This window comes from Anabas testudineus, chromosome 19, assembly GCF_900324465.2.
Source record: "Anabas testudineus chromosome 19, fAnaTes1.2, whole genome shotgun sequence".
Lineage (NCBI taxonomy): Eukaryota > Metazoa > Chordata > Actinopteri > Anabantiformes > Anabantidae > Anabas > Anabas testudineus.
Window position 1 is genome coordinate 83544 of NC_046628.1, and position 16457 is coordinate 100000.

General features: G+C 42.0%; 1 protein-coding gene across 1 annotated transcript in view; it reads right to left on the reverse strand.

Annotated features, from left to right (window-relative positions):
- Window positions 1–6247: 6247 nt before the first annotated feature.
- Window positions 6248–16457, reverse strand: part of rab3gap1 (RAB3 GTPase activating protein subunit 1) — a 75108-nt gene continuing 64898 nt past the window's right edge. The window contains exon 24 of the mRNA XM_026350818.1: window positions 6248–8328. Within this exon, the coding sequence (XP_026206603.1) occupies window positions 8095–8328 (234 nt within the window). The 3' untranslated portion in view covers window positions 6248–8094. The remainder of the gene's footprint in view (window positions 8329–16457) is intronic.

The following is a 16457-nucleotide window of genomic DNA, read 5'->3' on the forward strand; positions in this document are numbered from 1 at the left end:
CGCTCAGTTTCAGTACAACCGTTTGCCTTTCTGTTATTCTCTGGCTCCATGCACATTCTCCAAGTGTGTAGAAGGAGCCTTGGAGCCTTTATTTTATTTGGAAGACCTGATTCTGATGGCTTCCTCCAGAGAAACTGCAGCGCTTCACATGGCGCAGCTTGTGGAACACCTGTCTCTGCTGGGTTTTGCCATAAACTGGAAAAAGAGCTCCCCACTGCCCTCCCAGTTAATCGTTTATCTGGGAGTGTGTCTGAATTCATGCAACTTGACAGCGACACTCTCTCCCGTGAGATGGGAGGTGCTCGTTTCTCTCCTAACGCGCATCTCGCCTCACTCTATAGCAGTGCTTCTCAATTATTTCCTGGTATGCCCCCCCCTCAGGAAGAACTAGGCATTCGCGCACTGAGAAGCACTGCTCTATAGTAACAGCTCTGTCAGTGATGCGTTTACTGGGCATGATGTCAGCCAGTCACGTGGAAGACCACCTTGGTCTTCTTCATATGAGGAAGACCAAGAGGTGGTTTTGCCGTCTCTGCTTGGATCCGATCCATCACAGGGGACGCATGGTGTCTGTCCCTACCTCCATTCAGTCTGATCTGGCTTATTGGAAAACCCCCGTGTGTTGTCAGAGGGAGTTCCCCTCGGCAGAGCTGCGTCACACATATTGGTGTACACAGACGCATCTCTGTTCGGCTGGGGCGGCATGTATCTGTTCTGGGTTGTGGGAGAAAGATGGAGAGCGCCGCCGCTCTGGACAGAAACTGGCTGGAGCTCTCCACAGTGCTCAAAGTACTGAAACATTTTGCTCCTCTACTGAGGAACAAACACGTGATGGTGAGAACAGACAACAAGACAGCTGCCGCTTAATCGCCAGGGTGGTGTTCGCTCAGCCCGCCTGCTGGAAATAGCCAGAGGTCTGCTGCACATCCAAGCAGATCCCACATGAACCTACGCTCCATCAGAGTGGTTTATATCCCCGGCAAAGAGAACCGAGCCGCCGATCTGATGTTGACCACCCGCCCAGGGTGGTCACAGCGGAGGTGGACCTATGCATTGCGAACACACAGTACGCGCTGTGGTTCACAACGTCTGTCGGTCATTCTGGTGGCTACGGAGCACACAAGCCCTTTGTGGTTTCCCACAATGATACAGCTGTTTTCGAGCGACCCCTGGCGGCTGGCATGGCGCAGCCACGCGCTCTCACAGGTGGACAATAGGATCCACCACTTCCCAGTGATAGGTCAGCGCCTGTGAGCCTGGCCCCTAAACGGGAACGTTTGGAGAGCCTAGGTCTACCGCCTGCAGTAATTCACACCATTCAGAATGCGAGAGCTCAATCCACCACAGCCTCATAAGCAGCAAAATGGTCTGTTTTTGAGCGATGGTGTCTGGAGAAGGACATGGATCCCACTTCCTGTCCCCTTCCCCAAATTCAGGTTTTTCTCCAGTTATTGGTAGATCGGGAGTTGGCTCTGTCTATGGTTAAAACATCTGCCGCAGCCATCTCATCTTGTCATGAGGGTTTTGGAGAGAGAACTGTTTTTGCACATCTGTTGATAAAACGGCCTCCGACTCGTTCAATTACGCCTCAGTGGGAATTACCGCTGGTTTTGTGCGCTCTTAAAAACCCTCCTTTTGAGCCTATATTGCTTCTCTCTTTAAAAACAGCATTTCTCTTAGCCCTGTGTTCGGCTAAGAGAGTGAGTGTGCGCTGTCGGTCTCCCGGCATTGTTATCAGGGAAGCCTCAGCAATTCTCAGACCTAATCCGGCGTTCAAACCAAAAAGACTTACTTCCTCTTTTAAATCCAGAGTCATTACACTGGAGTTGTTTTTCCCTCCTCCCCACCGTAGTGAGGAGGAGGAGGTTGCGCATCGTCTCTGTCCTGTTCGTCACATTACATGACGTGCACAGTTGTTTTCAGACAGACTCAACAACTGTTTGTGCATTACAGAGAACATTCCCAAGGGAAAGCTCTGACCAAACAACAGCTGTTTCACTGGCTGTGTGAAGCTATTACACAGGCTTATGTGTCAACGGGTAAAGAACCTCCTCGTAATGTCCGTGCTCATTCCACTAGAGCCATGTCCACCTCCACAGCCCTTTTCAAGGGAATGTCAGTGGAGGATATCTGTGCAGCGACATCGCGGGCATCTCTGTGCCCTTTTATATGTCTTTACTTGCGGGATACGTCAGTATCCTCCTTATCTCATTCTGTGCTGAGCGTGCATGATGACCAGCGGAGCTCTGTCAGTACAGAGTGCACACTGTTCAGGCACACGCCGCCGTGACGTGCTTTTTATGTGAACTGGAACATTCTCATAGCACATCCTGCCAGCATGTGTCTTTCTGATGTGTGTTGATTCTCTAAGAAGATGGGTGCTTTTTCTCTGCACGTGATGTTCTCAGCCCTGCTCGAGCGTGGAGCTCTCGGCGCTGCTCTCCAGGGCGACGGTCTCTTATGAGTGACGTTGCCTGTGTTAGACAGGATGGGTCTGCAGAGGGCTGTGTTGGTTTTAATCAGCTTTTACATCCTTGTTAGGTTGGTGTGGGTGAACTGGTGTTGTTGGTGCTTGAGGACTCCGGTGGTCCAGTGAGGCATTGACTACATCCAGCTTCGGCCTTATCCCAATAGCGACAGCTCTTAGAGGGCGAAGCCTATACGAAATAGAACGTTAGTTACGTATTGTAACCCCCAGCTTCTATGAGATGTGGGCCTCACTGGCTCCCCCTATGTCAGCTGAAGTAAAAAAGTTGGCTTTTAGGAGCAGTGCTCAGGTCACGCAGGGCTTTTATACTCTGTGGGCGGACCTGAGTGAGGTAGCCCTGTGCTGACAGAATTCTTCACGACTACGCATGCGCGCGGGGACAAACCCAATAGCGACAGCTCTTAGAGGGCGAAGCCTATACTCATAGGAGCTGGGGTTACAATACGTAACCAACGTTCTCAGGTTGCAGGTTTACTTGTGGTTCCTAGAGTTTCCAAATGTAGAATGGAAGGCAGAGCCTTTAGCTATCAAGCCCCTCTCCTGTGGAACCAGCTCCTAGTTCAGGTTCGGGAGGCAGACACCCTCTCTACATTTAAGACTAGACTTAAAACTTTCCTTTTTTATAAAGCTTATAGTTAGAGATGGATCAGGTAACTCTGAATCCTCTCTTAGCTAAGCTGGTGGGGGACCTCTACTGATACACTGAGTTCCTCTCCTCTCTCCTTTCTCCTATATCAATTGCATGTCATTAACTTTGTGTCTTCTCTCTCCAGAATCCAGTTGACCTGCCCAAAGTTTTTGCTACTTGTTGTTGTTTTTTGTTGCCTGCTGTTCTTTTCTCTCTCCTCAACTGGTCAAGGCAGATGGCCACCCACTATGAGCCTGGTTCTGCTGGAGGTTTCTTTCTTTCTCTATAGCAGGGGTATTCAACAAAAATTTAAAGAGGTCCAGTTACACAAATTGTTTTTATTTATTTATATTATCAAGTAGCCTGCATGTAATCAATACTTGACTGTAAAATCAAATTAATTCAGTACAATTCAAAAACCTTTTGACAAATTTATTGTTATATAACATCAAACTGAACATGTGGCTCAAGATCCTGGTGGACTGGTCATACTGGGCTCTGAGACTAGCAACTTTCTGTGATCACACTTCAGATTTGAGTCAGTATGTGTGTTCAAAACCTTTGTGTTTTGTCTCATAATGCCGTTTGACATTGTCTCTTTTAATAGGAGCCACAGTTTCTGATCATATCAGACACACTGGTTTAGTGGTCCCAGTGGGTAATATGAACAGAAAGGAGTAGCATAACAGTTCCTCAACCTTGACACTAAATACATTGTGAAACAAGTCAGGTTGAATAATGTGTTTTAAAATATGAATCCAGTTGTTTGAAAATAAGTCAGTTTATGTAATAATATTTTATAGCAAACAAGTTAATATGATTTAACATGACTATTTTTAAAAAGTCTTGTAATCACTTGTTCCTTTTGTTACAGCTGATATTGATGATAATATCAGTCATGGCAATGTATCCTGGATGGATGACTCTATTTATTGTAGGTATTCAAATACATGTAGGGCTGTTAGAGGTGCATAAAATATGTTTATTACATTATGCAAGCCCCTAATTCCTCCACTACTTGTCAACGTTCACAATTCTTACATCTGTACCATACCAGAGACAGAATTCACATCAAAACCAATCCAAAATTAACCATCCATCACAATATTAATTTTAATATTCACCATCTCTCAAACACTTCAGCACTGTCACAAAGACGGCCGTCCTGCAGCTGATCATAATCTTACAAGAGCTGACAAAATAGTCTGTCCTGATGTTCACAGAGAGACCTCTGCTCTGACTAGGAAGTGTGACCCCCATTACCAGAACACAGGCAATAACAGGTATGTAATTCATTTTCATTTAGTTTGTATGAATTGCATGAATACTACTTGCTATGTCAATTAATCTCTTATCTGTGTTACCAGATAAGAAACATTTTGTCACTAAACAATGCAGAAAAATTAGTCCCTGCTTTCATCCCCTCTAGGTTGGACTACTGTAATGCCTTAGTGTCTGGTTGGTCAACCAGGTGCATAAACACGCTTCCGTTATTTCAGAATGCAGCAGCGAGAGTCGTCCCTGTGAAATTTCGCATTGATTTTAAAATATTACTTTTGACATTTAAAGCATTAAATGGTCTTGCGCAGCAGTATCTGATAGTAACTGCTAGTGCCTTATGATCCGCTACGCCTACTTTTATCAAAGGATGCAGGCTGCCTGTCAGTACCTCCTAACATGAAAACTACAGCTGGGGGCAGACCTTTTTCTTACAAAGTCCCAAAGTTATAGAATAGCCTTCCAAATAGCGTCCGGGACTCAGACACAATCTCAGTATTTAAGTCTAGGCTAAAAACCTATTTATTTAGTCAAGCATTTTTGTAAGTAGATTTGCCTTAGGGAAAGACTCATGGAAGTAGAGCATTATGGTGAACTGGTATGTTTAGATGCTGTCTTCCCCACTCTTATTGATGACTCAGGTTTGTTGACGGTGAAGTGATTGGTTGCTCTACATCCCAGGGAGCCCTCATGTCTGTGTTTCCTTCTGGCTGACCCTTTTAGTTAGGCTGTCATAGTTAGTCCTGCCGGAGTCCCTGCTGCACTCTACACTAAATATAAATTCACCTCTTACGTTATCTGACTGTGATCATAACTAACTGTTATCTCTCCTCTTCTCTTTCTTTCCCTCTTCCTGTCTCTCTGTTAAGCTACACGTTGTTCCACCCTCTGACCTCTGGACCTGTCTGACTCGTCCTGGTGCCCCACTTTTGGTCAGAGATCTCGTCGCTTAGATGCCCCATGTGGTCCCTATGGGATGCGTGTGGTGATTAGGGGTTGGTTCCACTCTACCATCAAGTCGGTCCTGGCCTCGGCGGGCGTCGGCAGCTGTTTCTCTGAGGTCTCGACTCAACGCTCGATAGTCCAAGACTGGAATTTCCTACAAGTCTACCAGAGCCTCCAATAACTAACTGAACCCCATATTAACTTAAAGACATTAACTATTATAGTGAACTGCCTGCTGCCTAACACATAGTATGTAATCACCCATATGAGGATGGGTTCCCTGTTGAGTCTGGTTCCTCTCAAGCTTTCTTCCTGTTGCCTTCTCAGGGAGTTTTTCCTTGCCACTGTCGCCCTCTGCTTGCTCATCAGGGACAATCTGATTATTATGTTTCAAACACAGTGACTGTTCATGTAAATTTCCATAGTTTCTTTGGTTGCGTAAAGCTCCTTTGCGACAATGTCAATTGTAAAAAGCGCTATACAAATAAAATAGAATTGGAATTTAATAAGTCAGTATTTCCTTGCAGATTTGTACACATCTAAGGAGATATTTTGGTCCACTCTTCTTCACAGATCTTCCTTGACAACCTTTGACAACTCTTTGGTCTTGCCCGTGGTGGTGAGGTGCGATAGAGGGAAGATAGAGATTTTATGGAGAAGTTTCTTTTAAATACCTGACGAGTGGTTCTTAGGACCACCTTCTTAAATTGACAGGACTAAGCTACTAAAGTGCACATACTCAGTGCGTGGGATCCAAAGTTATTGTTGGTTGGAAGAATAAATACGTATTTAACTCACTAAAATGCAACTTCATTTATAATATTTGTATAATGCCCTTTTTCTGGATTTCGGTTAATGCTCTGTCTCTATCCTTTAGAATAAAGAGAGTCAAAAAACAGTTCTGCTCATTATCTGTGTTAAGTATTTATTTCCTGTGGCTTATTTAATGCCAGTACGTTTTTATTGGACACCTATTATGAATGCACTTAATGTACAAAACAGCAATGACTGAAGCCTCTGATCTAATGCCAAAATGCAATGAGAACATCATGTAATGTAGGATTAATAAACCTATGCACAACATGGTTGAAACTGGTATTTTTGTTAGGTTATGGTTAGGGTAAAGGGTAAAACTTATATATAGAATACCAGAACAGAAAAAAACATGCCTACATGACAATACTGAAGATAATACAGAAGTATTTGGTGTAAAATCATTTTATAGTACATTAGTGTTTAATTGTATGCCTATTATAATCATTTTATTCTGCAAATGTATATTGAATACACAGTGTATCCAGAAAGTATTTACAGCACTTGACTTTTTCCCCTATTTTGTAAAGTTACAGCCTTATTCCAGAATAGATTAAATTCATTATGTTTCAAATTTCTACAGACAATACCCCATAGTGACAAAGTGAAAGACGTTTGTTTGAAATCTTAATTTTAAATGCAAATTTATTAAAAATCAACAACGAAAAAATCACATGTACAAAATTATTCAGAGCCTTTGCCATGACACTCAAAATTGACCTATGCATTCTGTTACCACTGATAATCCTTGAGAAGTGTCTACAACTTGTCTGTCTACTCTCCGGGAAATTCTGCTGATTGGACATGATTTTGAAAGGCATGCATCCGTCTATATAAGGTCCCACAGTTAACAGTACATGTCAGAGCACAAACCAAGCCGTGATGTGCAGGGAATTGTCTGTAGACCTCTGAGACAGAATTGCATTAAGTCACAGATGTGGGCAAGGGTACAGAAAGATTTCTCAAGCATAGAATATCCCAATGAGCATAGGAACTGGGAGACTAGTCAGGATCGAGTAAAAGATGAATGCAGTAATGTATAGAGACATCCTTTATTAAAACTGCTCTGAACTGCAGAGTGAGCTGGTTCATCTTTCAACAGGACAATGACCCTAAGCATACAGCCAAGATAACAATGGAGTGGCTACGGGACAACCTTAAATGAGTTGAGTGGGCCAGCTAGAACATCTGTGGAGGGATCTGAAAATGTGTGCACTGACACTACCCATCCAACTTGATGGAGCTTGAGAGGTACTGCAAAGAAAAATGGGAGAAACTGCCCTAAAATAGGTGTGCCAAGCTTGTAGCATCATACTCAAAAAGACTTGAGGCTGTAATTGGTGCTAAAGGTGCTTGAACAAAGTACTGACCAAATGCAGTGAATAATTTTGTACATGTAATATTTGCAAATATTTCAAATGAACTTCTTTCTTGTAACTAACATTACAAAATGTGAAAAAGAGCTGTAAATACTTTCTAGACTCTCATTCATATGCACTTTAGTATTTGAATCTTTTACTTCAATTTATGTCACTCACTTATCTGCTAATGGTATTTTGTGTGTCCTTGTAAATATCCTTGATTGGTTGTGTGCCTTGGTTGTGTGTTAGTGGGATGTTTTGCCATTTTACTTTTATTACTATTACAATGCAATGAGGACCAAATTCATTTAAATAAAGCACTCTCTTTATCATTTTTCAGCTAGTACTGCTCATTACACTTAGTATTTAGTATTTATGTTGTGTAGCCAGTACAGATATATCAAACTTGAATAAAGACAGCGTGTCTACAGATACAACAGCAACCAAAAAATAGAATAATTTGACTTTCATGTGCCTTAATTTATCTTCTAGTTCTGGCTTTAAGATGTGTTTATCTTAAAGTTCATCATATAATGTTCATCATCATTTCAGATTAAATACTGTATAATTTATATTTGACCTTAGAAGAAAGAGGTGTCTGAAGAAAAGGCCCCTGCCAGCCTGAACTCCTCCCTCATCAACACACAAAATAGACGCTGAGGCAGAGGTTTAGAGTATGGTGCTGGCCTTGGGACACGTGCACGCAACAGAATCTCACGGCCAGCTGGAGAAGGGAAATCAGGCACTCTGTTGTTTGCTCCAGTTGTTTTTCTGTCATGAACAAAGTCTTCATCTTTTGGTGTCAGAAGGGCAGCCTGAGAGTGGAGAGAAATGAGTGAAATGTTACCAACAGCAGTGAAAAGGTAAATACCTGTAAGCAGTTTAAAACACAATAGCTGGTTAAATGTTGTATTTTCAAAAGCAATGCATTTAATGTTTGACTCTGATATTTGAAAGTTCTCATTTAATATTTAGTGCAGACCCTTTGCTATATCACTCCAAATGGTTTGCTTTTATATTTCTTCAGAGGAGACTAGAACTTGACTAGAGGTCACTGAAGGACAAACTTCAGTGACCTCAGTATCATTCCAGTACAGTGTTTAAATGGAAGCCACGTCTTATGATAAAAAAATAATACTTTCAGTTTACTTTGCATGTACTTATACCTGACAAATAAAATATAGTTGACATATCCAAAAAATACCCAGATGCCTTTTAGTAGTTTAACTAAAAAAAAAAAAACATCTATGAAATAAATAATTGATGTTATAAATTAAGAATTCGTCACACATGGTGTTTTGCCTTTTGAAGAGAGTATGGTAATTATTTTTCGTTCTATAAACTTAACCATAAACGTTAGTAAGGTAAGCACTCAGTAGGCCTTCCATCTCAATCACTTATTAGATTAGTAATATGTAGCTTAAGAATATTATATAGGTACTTACAATTGTTATGTGCAGGGAAATGAGAAGTATCCATGTTATGAAAAAAAAAACTCTATTTGTTAGTACACTTGGATCAACTCAAAAGTAGGATAAGTATACTACAAGTAAAATAATAGTATACCTTTAAGGTTAGTATTTGTAGAGACACGGAGGCAAAATGCAAAATAGAGACAGGAATAGCATATACTGAACAGCATAAACAAGTGGCTGGCATAATGTACAGAAACAAGTGTGGTGAGTATGGGCTTTATGCTCCCACGTTTAGCTGAGAGAATCCTCAGAAAGTTGGGGAGAATAACAGGGCCAAGGTCATGTAAGACCTCCACAGAAATGTGTAAGATAAAACAGAAGAAGACAGTGGGGATAAGACAACACTTTTTCCACACAGGGCAATGTAGTTTTTGATTTATTTTTCCCCTTAATAATAAAAACCTTCATTTAAAAACTGCGTGATGTGTTTACTTGTGTTATCTTTGACTAATAATTAAATTTGTTTGATGATCAGAAACATTAAAGTGTGACAAACATGCAAAAAAATAAGAAATCAATAAGGGGGCGAACTCTTTTTCACACCACTGTATATGAATATATATACACTATACTGCCAAAAGTATATGCTCACCCCTCCAAATAATGGGAATCAGGTGTATAAAATGAAGCACCTAGGCATGCAGACTGTTTTTACAAACATTTGTGAAAGAATGGGTCCCTCTTAGGAGCGTGAGTGAATACCAGCATGGAAGTGTGATAGGATGCCACCTGTGCAACAAATCCAGTTGTGAAATTTCCTCTCTCCTAAATATTCCACAGTCAAGATAAGATAAGACTTTATTTATCCCACGATGAGGAAATTCTTTTGTCTGCAGCAGCAAGGTGACATTAAATAGGACAACAGTATAGAAGAACCGTATACAGTGGACAGCATCAGTATTAACTACACAAGAAAAAATAAAATAAAAAATATAAACTGTAAGATCTGTCCCCTGCCCGGCACAGAACTCCATAAAGGACACCTGAGGCCACCACAGTGTCATAAAAAGTCCTCTGCACACAACAAAAGACTTCAGTTTCCTCAGCAGGTGAAGGCGACTCTGGCCCTTCTTGTACAGAGCGTCTGTGTTGTTAGACCAGTCCAGTTTATTGTTAAGGTCAACACCCAGGTATTTAAATGTGTCCACAGTCTCAATGTCTGAGCCCTGGATGTTCACCGGTGTGTTTGGTGGAGGGGACCTCCTGAAGTCAAGAACCAGCTCCTTTGTCTTGCTGGTGTTTAGGATCAGGTGGTTATTTTCACACCAGCCCACAAAGTCAGAGATGACCCTCCTGTACTCCTGCTCGTCCCCCCTGGATACGCAGCCAACAATGGCACTGTCATCTGAGAACTTCTGTAGGTGACAGTGGTGGGAGTTGTATTTAAAGTCTGATGTGTACAGAGTGAACAGAAAAGGGGAGAAGTATATGCGTTCTTGACATTTGCATACAGAAGGTCCAGAGTTTTATTGTCCATTGTGTGGCAGTTTACATACTGGGTGAAGTTGGACGGGTGTTGTGTCTGCAGCTGGGACATGGTTTCTGTGCATGTGCTCACATGCGACAGCGGCATCAGCCGATGGAGGGATGTAAACGGTGACTACCAGTACATTGGAGAACTCCCGTGGAAGGTAGTACGGCCGAACGCTGACTGCCACCAGTTCAATGTCCCTGCTACAGTGTTGTTCTTTAACAGTGATGTGGTCCGGGTTACACCATCTGTCATTCACGAACTCCGCCAGTCGGCCGCCTTTCTTCTTTCCGCCCGTACCATGCTCCGGTCCGCCCGCACCAGCGTGAATCCGTTAACGGAGACCACGGAGTTTGGCGTGTCTTGTTTGAGCGCCACTCAACACGTCAACACGTCTTTTCTCCCGGCGTTTAACTCCAGCTCTGCAGCATCGTCGTTTTCTCCTTATCTCGGCTTGAATCTCGGGCTTTTCAGCGTGGAGAAACTCGGCTCGGCTAAGAGCTAACAGCTGGTCTCGAGTGTAAACAATGGAACCGCATCCTAAAGGGTCCCCCGAGGCCGGCTCAAAAAGTTGAAAAAAGATAATAAAACAAAGTGCAAAAGTACTGAAGTTTGTGCCCTTTGTCGCAGGACTCCATATGGATTTATATAAAAAACAAAAAACACAATTAAAGTGAAAGAAAACATTGAAAAAAGGACAGAGCTGCTGAGACTTGCTACCACACACGCGGCGCCATAGCAACGGAAAAGTAAGCAACTGTCAGCTGTATTATAAGAACGTGAAAGTGTTTAGGGGAAGGACAGCAACTCAGCCACGAAGTGGTAGGCCACGTAAACTGATAGAACAGGGTCAGAGGATGCTGAGGCTCACAGTGTGAAGAGGTTGCCAACTTTCTGCAGAGTCAATGGCTACAGACCTACACACTTCATGTGGCCTTCAGATAAGCTCAAGAACAGTGCACAAAGAACTTTATGGAATGGGTTTCCATGGCCGAGCAGCTGCATCCAAGCCATACATCACCAAGTGCAATGCAAAGTGTGACATGCAGTGGTGTGAAGCACGCCGCCAATGGACTCTAGAGCAGTGGAGACACGTTCTCTGGAGTGATGAATCGCACTTCTCCATCTAGCAATCTCATGGATGAGTCTAGGTTTGGCAGTTGCCAGGAGAACAATACTTGTCTGACTGCATTGTGCCAAGTGTAAAGTTTGTTGGAGAGGGGATTATAGTGTGGGGTTGTTTTTCAGGAGCTGGGCTTGGCCCCTGAGTTACAGTGAAAGGAACTCTGAATGCTTCAACATACCAAGACATTTTGGACAATGCTCCCAACTTTGTGAGAACAGTTTGAAGCTGGCCCCTTCCAACATGACTGTGCACCAGCGCACAAAGCAAGGTACATAAAGACCTGGATGACAGAGTCTGGTGCGGATGAACTTGACTGGCCTGCACAGAGTCCTGACCTCAACCCGATAGAACACCTTTGGGATACATTAGAGCGGAGACAGAGGGCCAGGCCTTCTCGTCCATCATCAGTGTGCAACCTCACAAATGCGCTTCTGGAAGAATGGTCAAAAATTCCCATAAACACACTCTCAAACCTTGTGGACAGCTTTCCCAGAAGACTTAAAGCTGTTATAGCTGCAAAGTGTGGACTGACATCATATTGAACCCTATGGATTAGGAATGGGATGTCACTTAAATTCATATGCGAGTCAGGGCAGGTAAGTGAATACTTTTGGCTATATACTGTATATGATGTTCATACAATAGTTTTCACAAAAAGCAGACTGGCTATATATATAAAATGTAAATTTTGATTGTTCCATTTTGAATATACTGTGGTAGTGTACTCAAAATGATGAAAACTGTCTGGCTGTTAAATACTCATAGACTTGGGAGGGTGTGTCTGTTAAGTACACCTAGTCTAGTTAAATCAAATGCTATCTAATATACCGGTTTATATAACAATGTAACTGTAATCCATCCTCCTACCTAAGAGCTGCAAAACAAAACTAGAACCTTGAAACAGACCTTAGATTGTAGAACTCATAATATACATGCCACTCAGACTATACATAAATGTAGAGATTTCAAAGTCTTGACTTGAAGAAAGAAGCACATACTGCACCAACTAAAAATGGAAGACCCCAACATTTCAGAAAATATTTTTAATTTGTAAATTCCTAATGAAGTTGTACACTAATTATTTGAATTAATGAAAAGCAACTTTCTGAATATTTGTTGTGAATGAAATTGTATTGTGACAGAACTGATTGGCTGCTCCTACGGTAGGCGTATTGTATCTCTTCCTGTTGTCGACGCTGACTCGCTATTGAGTTGCTCTGTTTATTTCGCTAAATTTAACAAACTTTAAGCTAAATTCATAGTGTTAGAGAAAAGCACTACTGGCGTAAGAGTTATAACATACACCTGTGTTAGTCAAGGACCATTTATAATACTTAATACTCTTGTTTTCTTGTGTTGTGAGGTCTGCTAGCTAAACTCTTTTAGCCATGGCTGCTTCTCCCTCTTCTTCTTCTCCCTCTTCTCCTCCTGCTCTCTCTTGCTCGGTTTGTCATATGTTTAGTTTCTCCTCTGCCTCCTTTAGTGAGAAGAGAATTTGTAATAAATGTAGTTTATTTGCAGCTTTGGAGGCGAGGCTGACTGATTTGAAGACTCGGCTCCGCACCGTGGAAAACAAGCCAGCTAGCCAGCTCGCGATAGCCGGTGTGGCGCTTGCTAGCATAGCTCCTGTTATCTGTCCCCCGGCAGTTCCCGAGCAGCCGGGAAGTCAGGCCGGCTGGGTGACAGTTCGTAGGAAGCATAACCCTAGACACTCGCCCAAGGTTCACCACGACCAGGTTCCCGTTTCTAACCGGTTTTCCCCACTCAGCAACACACCCGCTGAGAAACCCACTCTGATCATTGGCAGCTCTGTAGTGAGAAACGTGAAGTTAGAGACTCCAGCGGCCATAGTCAAGTGTTTTCCTGGGGCCAGAGCGGGCGACGTCGAGTCCTATTTAGGAGTCTAGGAGTTCATTTTAACATTAAAATTAACGTTGAATCGGTGTGTAACTTTGCAAAAACGATGTCGGACTCCATAGTTTTCTCTGGGCCCCTTCCTAATCTGACCAGTGACGACATGTTTAGCCGCATGACGTAATTCAACCGCTGGCTGTCTAAGTGGTGTCCCGCTAACAAGTGGGGCTAAATAGATAATTGGAGAACTTTTTGGAGAAAACCTGGGCTGATTAGAAGAGACGGCATCCATCCCACTTTAGATGGTGAGTCTCAACTCTCTAGGAATATGGAATAATTATTAGACGACCTAAACCCTGACATGTCAGAGTGGAGCCCAGGCCGCAGAGACGCAGTCTTACACACCTCTCTGCAGCTTCCTTACAGCCGTCACACCCCCCCCCCCCCCCCCCCCAAAAAAAAAACTACCATAGCCCCATAGAGACAGTGTCTGCTCCCCGAGTACCTAAATTATTTATGTCTAAAACTAACACACGAGGAGTAATTCATAAAAACCTAATAAAAATAAAGACGACTCCTCTCTTAAAACAAAATAAGAAAACAATCAAATGTGGACTTTTAAATATCAGATCTCTCTCGTCTAAATCCCTTATTTTGTCTTACTGAAAATTGGCTGCAGCAGGATGAATATGTCTCTCTGAATGAGTCGACCCCCTCAAGTCATGTTAATTATCATGTTCCTATAAGCACAGGTCGGGGAGTAGCAGCAATCTTCCACTCAAGTTTGTTAATCAACCCCAGACCTAAACATAGTTTGAATTAATTTGAGAGCCTCACTCTTAGCCTCTCTGATCCTAACTGGAAAAATCAAAAACCAGTCCTGTTTGTTATTGTGTACCGTCCTCCTGTCCCTTACTCTGAGTTTTTAACTGAATTTTCAGAGTTTCTATCTGATTTCGTTCTTAGTGCAGATAAAGTCATTATAGTGGGTGACTTTAATATCCATGTAGATGTTGATGATAACTGCCTCAACACTGAATTTAATTCACTATTAGACTCCATTGGTTTTACCCAAAATGTAAATAATCCCACTCACTGTTTTAACCACACCCTTGATCTTATTCTGACATACGGTGTGGAAGTTGATAAGTTAATAGTTTTTCCCCAAAACGCTCTTTTATCTGACCATTTCCTAATTTCATTTGAATTTACACTACCAAACTTTACTAAACCTACAGATAAGATTCACTACAGTAGATGTTAATGTGAAAATGCTACTGACAAATTTAAGGAACTGATTCCATCTTTTATTTCAGAGCCAGCCAACCCCAGATTTCTTTTCAGCACTGTAGCCAGGCTGACAAAGAGTCATAACTCGGTTGAGCCCAGTATTCCCTCAACTCTCAGCAGCAATGACTTCACGAATTTCTTTACAAATAAAATCATAACTATTACAAAAAAAAATGATCAGATCCTCCCTGCATTTAGCATGGGTTGTACAACAACTCTAGATTCATCTGCAAGACAACGCTCATACTTAGACTGCTTCCTCCCCGTAGATCATTCTGAATTAATTTCAGTAATGAATTCCTCTAAACGATCAACATGTCTCTTAGATCCCATCCCAACTAGACTCCTCAAGGATGTCTTACCTTTGATCAGCACGTCCATATTAGATCAGATCAATCTATCCTTACAAATAGGCTACGTACCACAGGCTTTTAAGGTTGCTGCAGTCAAGCCCCTGCTCAAAAAGCCTACTCTGGACTCAGGGGTCTTAGCGAATTATAGACCAATATCCAATCTGCCCTTTATCTCTATAATCCTTGAAAAGATAGTTTCTAAGCAATTGTACGACCACCTGTGTAGCAATAACTTGTATGAAGATTTCCAGTCAGGATTTAGAGTACATCATAGTACAGAAACAGCACTGGTAAAGGTTACTAATGATCTTCTATTAGCATCAGACAATGGTCTTCTCTCTATACTCGTCTTGTTAGATCTTAGTGCTGCATTCGACACTATAGATCACAACATTTTATTACACAGACTGGAACATGTCATTGGAATCAAAGGAACAGCACTAGAGTGGTTTAAATCGTATCTATCAGATAGATTTCAGTTTGTACATGTTAATGATGAGTCTTCCATGCACAGCAAAGTCAGCTATGGAGTTCCACAGGGATCTGTGCTTGGACCAATTCTTTTCACTTTATATATGTCCCCCTTAGGTAATATTATTAGGAAACACTCTATAAATTTCCATTGTTATGCAGATGATACCCAGCTATACTTATCTATGAAACCAGGAGAAACTAATCAATTACTCAAACTTCAAGCATGCTTAAAAGACATAAAGACCTGGATGTCCTCCAATTTCCTTCTCCTAAATCCAGACAAGACAGAGGTTATACTGTTTGGGCCTAAAAATCTCAGAGACACTATGTCTAATCACGTTCTCACCATTGATGACTTAGTACTGGCCTCAAGTAATACTGTAAGAAATCTAGGAGTTATCTTTGATCAGGATATCTCCTTCACTTCATACATAAAAGATATTGAAATTTAGTATCTCTAGAACTGCCTTTTTTCACCCGAGAAACATTGCTAAAATTCGGAGCATCCTGTCCCACAGTGATGCTGAAAAACTAGTCCATGCATTTGTTACTTCCAGACTGGACTATTGTAATTCATTATTAATAGGTTGCCCCAATAACTCCTTAAAAAGCCTCCAGTTAATCCAAAATGCTGCAGCCAGAGTTCTGACTGGAATTAGCAAGATATCTCATATTTCTCCTACGTTAGCTTCTCTCCCTTGGCTCCCTGTAAAATCCAGACTTGAATTTAAAATTCTTCTCCTCACTTATAAATCCCTTAATAATCAGGCTCCATCTTATCTTAAACACCTCATAGTTCCATATCTTCCAAGCAGAACTCTATGTTATCAGGCTGCAGGTTTACTTGTGGTTCCTAGAGTTTCCAAATGTAGAATGGGAGGCAGAGCCTTTAGCTACCAAG